The sequence below is a fragment of the Xiphias gladius genome, chromosome 6 (assembly GCF_016859285.1).
Source record: "Xiphias gladius isolate SHS-SW01 ecotype Sanya breed wild chromosome 6, ASM1685928v1, whole genome shotgun sequence".
NCBI lineage: Eukaryota > Metazoa > Chordata > Actinopteri > Istiophoriformes > Xiphiidae > Xiphias > Xiphias gladius.
The window spans coordinates 22,158,672-22,167,737 of NC_053405.1; the positions used below are offsets into that span (position 1 = coordinate 22,158,672).

The 9,066-nt window shown below is 43.6% G+C and overlaps 1 protein-coding gene across 1 annotated transcript; it reads right to left on the bottom strand.

The window, feature by feature from the left end:
- Window positions 1-787: 787 nt before the first annotated feature.
- On the bottom strand, window positions 788-9,066 carry myoc (myocilin). The gene is made up of 5 exons (XM_040127762.1): window positions 8,324-9,066; window positions 4,990-5,055; window positions 4,820-4,912; window positions 1,997-2,208; window positions 788-1,906 (listed from the first exon to the last, which is right to left on the bottom strand). The coding sequence occupies exons 1-5, from the start codon at window positions 8,808-8,810 to the stop codon at window positions 1,325-1,327; spliced, it is 1,440 nt and encodes a 479-aa protein (XP_039983696.1). The 5' UTR covers window positions 8,811-9,066; the 3' UTR covers window positions 788-1,324.

The following is a 9,066-nucleotide window of genomic DNA, read 5'->3' on the forward strand; positions in this document are numbered from 1 at the left end:
AGCACCCTTTGTAAAGGGTTTATAACGAATGGCTTTATTAAAGATCAATAACCTAATAAGTTTTTTAAATTTTTTTTTTTTTTTTTTTTTAAATAGACCAGTTATTAGCTATTCATAAGAGCAATGTTTGCATTGCCAAGTTTTGGCAGGTATTTATCCTCCTCCAGCAGTGCATCTTTGGCTTTTTATGGTGCTCTTTAATTGATCATGAAGACCCCTTTATCAGACAGTTTGATTTCTGACCTGGAAAGGGGTTGCATGGCATCCAGTGCACAATTAATTTATTAGCAGCTTATTGAAATTTACACCTGCGGACTTAATGGATTAATAAGATCCATTGATGACTTATTCATACAGTAACTAAAAAATGACTTGCTAACTTTTGCTGATGGCTTATAAGAAATTGTTGACCCTTTTATTAATAAAATAAGTCATGGCTTGACTGTGTGAAAGACTCAACAGCGAGGGAAAAAAAACAGCCGCGTTTCCACCTTAGTGACTGCATCTTGTAGATTATCCAGTGGGTTTTAAAATTGTACATTTAGCTTAAGAAAAATGAGAATTTTCAATCAGATCTTCTGTTGTCCTTCTAAAAAAAAAAAAAAAAAAAAAAAAAAAAAATTCAAAATCACCAAATCTGGAGATACATGGCTTTCATTTGTGAGCAACCACATATATGATTTGTTGACTGTAAAGAAAGTCATTAGTTATAGCTCACAAACCCTTAGGTGTTTAATACCGTAACAACCACAAAAACTTGTAACTTAGGAAGTTTATTTCATAATTTTGAACATTACCAATGTCGACTACAATGTACCAGTACATGCAATATTCAGTACATGCTGAGTGAGAGAGTAGTTTATTTAATAAAAGATGTTGACTGGAGAAACATGGTAGGGTGTGTAGTACCACAAGAGTTTGTGTTGTAAACTCTATGCATTAATTATCCCACTTAGCTAGTGATATTGAACTATGCTTCATCTTTTAGACCTCAAATATACTGTATATAGCTTAACATAAAAACAAGAAAATCATACATCTGAATTAAAGGCGGTACAAAAATAATTCCTCTAAAAACATATTTGTGAACCATGTCGCGGCAAAAGCCCTCCCACTGAAAGAAAAGCAAACCTGTAGGGGACACTGTTCCTCCAATGTCTTCATTTCCCTCTGGACTTTGGTAGTTAGGCTCTTCTACGCTTGGATACTGATAGTGTTAGCTTTCTGACTACTGCTACCACATATATTTGTCTCTAAAGGTCTGAGTCTTTTAAGCAGGAACAGGTGAGCAAATGTCACTTTTCAACAGTCACTCGTATTGGCCTCAGTTGGCTTGCTTCTGACCCAGCCTGAGGTCATAGGACACTATGTGGAAGTTGTCCCAGGCAAACAGCTTCCTCTGAGCCAGGTTATAGTCGATCATGCAGTTGTAGAGGTACTTGTTTCTGAAGGGGATGGCTACGGCCTTCCCCTGGCTAGTTGCAGTGTCGTACATGTAGTTGATGATCGTGGTGGGTGCCGCATAGCTGGACACGGTGTACAGCTTGCCGCAGATGATGAAGGAGTTAGCCACAGAGGTCTTCCTGATGTTGGTCTCCCAGCTCTTCTTCACCTCCGTAGTGTGTGGGTCCAGCTGCGAGATCACGATGGCTCCTTTTGCTTTACTGGTCGAGTAGACGGCCCACAACCCCTGCTCATCCACGGACAGGTCGATGTCTGTGTAGCCTCCCCAAGAGTAGGGATACTGGCCATGAAAGCCAGCGTGGGGGAGCTCACGGCGGGCTGCAATGCTCTCAGAGGCAAGGTCGTACCGAATGAGGGTGCGGCTACGACGTCTCTGATAGTAGAGAGAGCCACGGTACACAGTGGCACCAGTGCTCTCCACCAGCTCTGGCAACAGCAGGACCTGTCATAGGAAAACAAGAGACAATAACTAGGAATGGCCTAAGATTTTTGCTGTATTTCCATGAAAGAATATCATCCATGTGACACCTACCTTGGATGGAAAGCCTTTAGAGAGTTGTTCCATGTCCTCATACCCAAACAGCTGCCTGACCTCGGTGCCAATGGTGTCGATACGCCACACCATGTTGGGTCCATAAGGGGAGACGGCCTCAGGGTCCTGCATCCATACACCATATTTACCTGCTATGTTGTCAGCTTTCCTATGAGTGACCGGCTCACCAACCGAAAGCAAGTCCCCACAACCTGTGAGCAGGAAGGGGAGGAAATTTGAGAGGGGAAGGATAGCAAATGATACTGGGAACACACCAGAAGACTTTTGGTTCAGACAGACTGTGAGGGACATGCAATTGCATACAAAGCCAATGGAAAGACACACTTACACGCAAATTTGCCCAGAATGACGTGATCGGTGCGGATTGACGCAAAAACACCTCAGCACGAATTCAAAATGTTTCAACTTGAGCAAATAATACATACTTATGTTAGTGATTTACCCTATCCTACCTGAATCTATTAAATGAATAACCAGAGATGAGAGGGAAAAGGAGAAATACTGGAGGGAAACGAAATAAATAACCGTAGTCTCTGGTGAGTTCTGAGTTCAGACTGACAGCGAGGTGAATTTTAGAGGCGGCACGATTGCATACAAAGTCAAAGACCCAGGGTGGCACAAATTCCTGCAAATACATGTCAGTACAACTTCAAAATTTTTCAACTTAAGCGAAAAATTCACGCTTACCCTTGGGATTTATGTGTGTACATCATATACAGTATACAGAGACCTGAGACAGAGCCCAGAGGACTGTCTGATTACACTAGGATTCGCTAGGAAGGAGCTTTGAATCCTGGACTCTACAAGATGGAGGATGCTGACTGTCGCTGGTAGGTTTCTTGTTTTCCACTGACTGGTCTTGTTTTGAAGTCTGTTTCCCCTTCCAGTGATGTTTCCTGTGGCTTTGCCATCCATGCTGCCGATTAGGGCTTAGGTTACGGTTAAGTGTCCCATAGATGACTGGCTGGGGGTTAGAGCTAAGGTTGGGGAAACAAAGATTGATCACGAAAAAGACTGAAACGCAAGAAGGGGGGTCCACGTTCCTCGTTCAGGGGGCTTCCAGCTTAAGGTGACTTCAGGAGACAAGTCACACAGTCAGCGGTACACACTGAAGGGGATCTACACGTCTGTGGCTGAGGTAATCCGTGATCTGATCAGGGGTTTGATGGGGTCATTATTCCGCGTCGTGGAGGCCGACAGTTTGTTAGCTTTAACTAAGGGCATCAGCTGAGCTACAGCTCATTTTGTGCAGTAACTCTCCTCTGCTTATCTTACTGTGAAAGGCGGGCTGTGTATTTATTGCTTCCTAAAATACACCCTTGTCCTCAGGTCCAGGACGTAGCACCAGATTTAGGGTTAGATAGAAATGTGTTTTATAAATACACCTATTACCATGTAGCGTCTGTGTGGCGTTGTCTCATAAGAGATTACATGACCTCATGGGGTACACACGTGTCCTTTAATGATTGCCGGATCAATAAAACCTGCTGAGAGCCATTCAGTAGCATGAACTGTGGTGTGGTTTTTGGAAACCGATCAGAGGAAGGTTTGACAGCGTGTGTGACAGCCTCACTAGAGGTGCTTTACATTTAAATTTTACGAGACTAACACTAAACTCAGGAGCGCTCTCATACCTAAGGATTGGCATGACTCTGGTATTCTCGCCCCAAATGCTGCAGTATTAATAGCAGTATTTGCTTTGAGGCTGTCAGCGGGGGGGGGGTGAGTGTCATGTTTGCCAGATCAGATGGACAGAGGGCTGGACAGAGGAGGGAAAGGGGGGTGAATGATAGAGGTATGAGCTGGCAGGACTGGATTTTAAAGAATCACCCTAGTGTGTTTGTAAATTTTAGCTCCTTTACTGTAAATCGTGTATTTTTTTACATTTTCTCTGACCATTTGTGAATTTCATGTTTCAATGAATTTTTCTTATTGTTACAGACAACATTCGAGCTGACAGATTTGATCTTTAAGGTGCCCTGTGGAGTTTTCTTGTAATGACATTCATTGTTTCTTGCTAAAATACAGGTGTACCCTTAAGGCCTGACAAATGTTTTGAGTGTGTTTTGTTAATCATGAGACAATTTTTTGAATATTTTAAATCCTGTATTGTTTACATGCATGTTTTCTAGCTTGCAGTATTCCTCCCTACCTTTGCGGGCGCATTGCTATGCTTCTTTGCATTATCGCTACCAACTGTCGGTGAGTGGAACTAGCGCGAAGCTGGCTGCAGGAAATGTGTGTCACATTGCCATGTGCTTGTGCATCATCATGAGTATCCATGCTACAATCAAAACAAGTACACCCTTGTGAAAACATCCCAGGGTACCTTTAGCTTGTACGTACGAGCAAATGAAGAACTTTTATCAGATTCATCAATGTTTTCGTTGTTAAATTATCAGTAGGTAAGAGCAAAATTTACTGATGGCACTTGTTGTGACAATTGCATTACTGTTGTGTGATTTGACCATTAAAGTACAGACTGATTTCAAAAGCCTGCACTGTGTTGAATAAAGATCACAGTAAAACTCTGACAAAAAACTAATGCAGACTTTGTGTTCACTGTAACGGATTAAACAAGTCTGCTCATAGATTTTTCATCGCACAGAGAAGAGGCATCCAATGGATGCCTCAGATGGGAATGAATCTATATTAAAATCTCTAAAACACAGCTGCATAATGATTATCTGATTTGTAATGACGGGACCAACACAAAAGTACACATATGGTTCTTTAAAGGAGAAATGATTATTTGATATTATTGTTTTTTTTCTAATGATATTTCAAATTAGAGACAGGGACCTGTGTTGTCCTCGGAGCCGTCAGGAGCAGGTACCTCTGTCACCTCGGCCTTCAGCTCTTGGAAACCTGGAGGGCCATACTGCCACGCTGAGTCTGAGACAGAGAGAGATGGAGTGAGTTGAATAGGAAACAGCAAGTTGGAGGTGATTCTGCAGAAAAGCCTCACCCACCTCTCAAACTGCTGCTGTCTCCCTGTCTGTTGGGCCTGGTCATCAGGTGAGACGTCTGACTGGAACCTAAAGTCACATACACACAGAGTTCAATGATTTCTATTGCACACTACAAATGTAGCATACAATAGTTTGGAGAGTGTTTTTGTACCCAAATGTGGCTATGGCAGGACTGACAGCGGGGCATGTGACAGCAAGAAACAAACACCCATGAATGGATTCCCAGCTGCTCTGGAGTCAGACAGTCGGTACACTGGCCGACCATAACACACATACAACACACTTGACACCCCATCCCACCCCAACACTGTCAACGTCACCTCTACAAAACTTCAAACGAGTCGTTTGGCTCTTCTTTCGTCAGGTATTACCCTTTTCTTTTCTTTTCTTTTCTTTTCTTTTCTTTTCTTTTCTTTTCTTTTCTTTTCTTTTCTTCTCTTCTCTTCTCTTCTCTTTTCTTCTCTTCTCTTCTCTTCTCTTCTCTTCTCTTCTAACCCCAACCCTGTCCTTATTTTCCCATTTGGCTCCTTCTAGAAATCACTACTGTGTAAAATAAACAGTGTCAAACGCTGTCTGATAACTGTATACTCCCCTGAAGTTTGATTATACATGGTGATGATTACAAAAGAAAAATCCGCTTTTCAAATAAATTTTCATGACAATGAATCTATGATGTGTGATTGTGTATCTGTGTCCATGGGTGACTATTTGTATGTGTGTGAACACATGCCTGCTTTGCTCTTGTACATGCAGTGTCCAGTGATTTCAGGCGCCTAATGAGCATTAATGATGCAGAGAACATTAAACGTTAGCATCTGGAAGCTGATGTTGATTCCCTCGTTAATGAGGAGGAGCGGGAGGACGGTAGTGGGGCAGATGACGAACACCAGTGACATAGGAAAGTTGCTGCGAGTGTGTTCTAAACAGAAAAATATTTGCAAAAGCTAAAGGTAAGAAAAAAAAACAAAAGTCTTTTCCCTGGCGTGTGTGTGTGTGTGTGTGTGTGTGTTGGTGTGTGTGCCATATGTGCCCTCCTATCCTGCCCCTTTGTTTGGGACGTCAATAAGGAGAATAACATAAACCTCACAGAACAGACAGACCCCAATTTCTCAGAGGAGGTTCAGTCTGAGGACACATCGGCCCAGTCAACCCCTGCTAACAGAGTTAGAGCTGATGGATCTTATGTTGATCCCTTCCTCCACAGGGTTCAACTTTGCACTGCCGTAATGTTGTTGCTAGGAAACAATTAGCATCTGGCTCCTTTTCTCTCCATATTCAGAATTCGGGATACAGTATAATCAACGGACGAAAGATAGACACTTGAATTTTATTCCAAATAAGTCACGATCTGGCCATGTAGTTTTTCTCCCTATTGCATGATCAGCACAACACCGTAGGAGTTCATTGAACCTTATTTATGACCCCAGCTGGCTTCATATTCAGGGAATTGAAAGAAAACATATGAAAGACATGGTGAAATTGAGTGTGTTTTGGCAACGGGCTAGGCTCCATCTTCACTGCAAACCTAAGTAAGCTGCACTTACGTGCTCTTCTCTGTGACCGACTACCACCTGAAAATATTCATTTAGTCGCAGTTATTTTTTTAAGTCAAAATCTGTGTAAATATGGTCTCGGCACACCTGTACCCCTCCAGTAAAATTTGAGCAAAATGTCACTTTTGAATGCAATTTTTAAATAGTTCTCTTTTGTGTGCTGTTGAATTTTGTCAGCCCACACATTTTAAATTGGTTTCAGCTCTTCTTTCAGCCCAGGCCAGGTCTCCCTGTAAAAATAATGTTGCCATTTTTAGTATACGGGCTTAGTAGCTTGTTTGGTCACTCACAGTGCAAATTTAATGTGAACGTCTACTTTTAAAGTCATAAAATACCATCACAGAATATCAGCTTGTATATTTATAGAGGCAAGTGTTACTAATGGCCAGAACCACTGCTTGGGTTGTAAACAATGCTTACTTTGGCATGCTTACTCTTATATATGAACTTGCCAAAATGCTATGACTTTTCGCTCCTCTGTCCTCTGGTTCTGCATGTCTTCCTCTCTGTATGATCTAGTCTACATCTGCCTGTCACCCCGAGGAGCCCTCTCTGTGTATTTCAGTTCATCTGATGCAAACATGAGGAGCAGGAGACAGAGTGTATGCAGCGATTTTCTGGTGGACAGTTGGTAAAGAAGGATTTACTGCTGCTGGCAATCTCAGCTTTAAAAGCAATACACTTTGAGAGTCACGGGGGTAAACAGAGCAACTGCCTCACTGAGAAAACAAAGGGGGACGGAGACCAACGGGAAGCGGTGGGTGAACAGACGAGCACGGAGGCTAATTAGACCGATGTTTGGCCACTGCAAACACAAAGAATATTGGAGCTTAACCTTACTGGCTCCAAGATAACTCCCGACCTCTCTGGAGCCCTCTAACCCCTGGAGTTATAACGTTCTTGGACTCAAGCCCACTGCAGCCCCCCATTTCCACCAGCCTTGATCCACCAGGCGTCATCAAAAGCCCCGAGATGAGACCTGGACATGGAACCACCACTTCCAGAGCATGCATCACATTTCAGCCACCCCTCCCCTCCCCAGCCAATCTATTCGCACCCTGCTCACCATGCGGAGGGAAACACCCGTACTAAATCCTGGGCCGATCCATCACCCATAAATGTAGGAAGGAAACAGGAAGCAGAGAAACCTGAGACAAGTGTCTCTGCAGACTAATGGGGGCAACCAAAACATTAACCATACAAAGACAACAGTCACTAACAGGTACATGCATCATTAGAGCATCCACACACAGTATTCCTCTTTTTTCTTTAATGCAATTTATGCACGCAGATATGGGGTCAGGAGGAATCTGAGCCTTATCACCTCTGTAGTGTGCAGAAACTGACACACACACACACACACACACACACACACACACACACACACACACACACACACACACACACACACACACACATGGGATCCCCAAGCATGTGCAATGCACTGGAATTTTTTGTGTGGCTCTGTATGTGCATAGTATTCCTTACATAGATGACATTCATGCATCATTACTTCTCTGTTCCAGATAAGCCATTATCCTTCAGTCAGAGTCATAAGCAAATTTCAGCTGTCCGCAGGCAGTTAAGACATTAAATTGTGCATCTTAATTGCAGGATGGATCAGGAAAATGTTTATATTAAATAAAAAATATATGTGCATATTAATATTATATTTATATTTATTTATAGTAAAAATAATTTTCTATTTATACATGACATTAAGCTTTGCACATTTTTGTAATAGCGCTTAAAGTGTGTGGTGGTTTGAGTGTATCTCTTACCCCCAGCAGGTCTCATCGGGCCACTGTTCTGCAGAGAGGAGCTGGGTGGCACCATGGGGGTCTGTGGAGGACAGGGCCTGTTCCTCAGCTTCTCCGTCTCCCTGCTCATCTCCTCTATCCTGCGCTGAAGCCCCCCCACCTCCCTCTCCAGACGCTCCTTCTCGCCCCGCAGCAGGTTCCTCTCCCCCACAGCCCGGTCCAGCGCCTCCCGGAGCTCCGACTGAGCTCTGGCTCCAGCCGCTTGGGAACCCCCAGTGTCACCGCCAGTCAGTTGGGACACCAGCACCTCCAGCAGGCCGACTCTGGCTTTCAGACCCTCTATCTCTGGGCCGCCGGTCTGCGGGCAGCTGGACTCCACGGGGCTGGGCACAGTGAAGGTGTATTGACATCGCCCACTCCGGTCGTTTCCCCTCCACAGAGAAGCTCGGTCCTGTGCATCACCTTGCAGCAGGAGACCACACATGCACAAAGAGAGCAGGAGGAACATACTGGAGACAGTCCCTCCACACAGACAAATCAGAGTTTACTTTAAAATCTCTCTATGAAGAATTATTTTCTTTTTTCTGTCCCGCCTTCTTTATTTCTCAGCTCAGAATTCTCCTTTCAAAATTCACTAATTCCCAATTACAGGTGAAGACTGTCTTTCTTTTTTTGTCTCACGCTTCTCTCGGGAATCTCCTTTCCCCCTGCTGTTGCGTGTTGCTTCTCTCCTCCCCTCTCTTATTCTTCTCTCCTCTGTCTCT

What these genes read in the sequence shown, in the direction of transcription:
- myoc (XM_040127762.1), bottom strand. Translation starts at nt 8,810, where the DNA reads ATGTTCCTCCTGCTCTCTTTGTGCATGTGTGGTCTCCTGCTGCAAGGT. An exon ending in CCCGATGAGACCTGCTGGGG is followed by an intron (nt 5,056 to 8,323) that starts GTAAGAGATACA and finishes ATGTGACTTTAG; the next exon opens with GTTCCAGTCAGACGTCTCAC. An exon ending in CGGCTCCGAGGACAACACAG is followed by an intron (nt 2,209 to 4,819) that starts GTCCCTGTCTCT and finishes TCCTGCTCACAG; the next exon opens with GTTGTGGGGACTTGCTTTCG.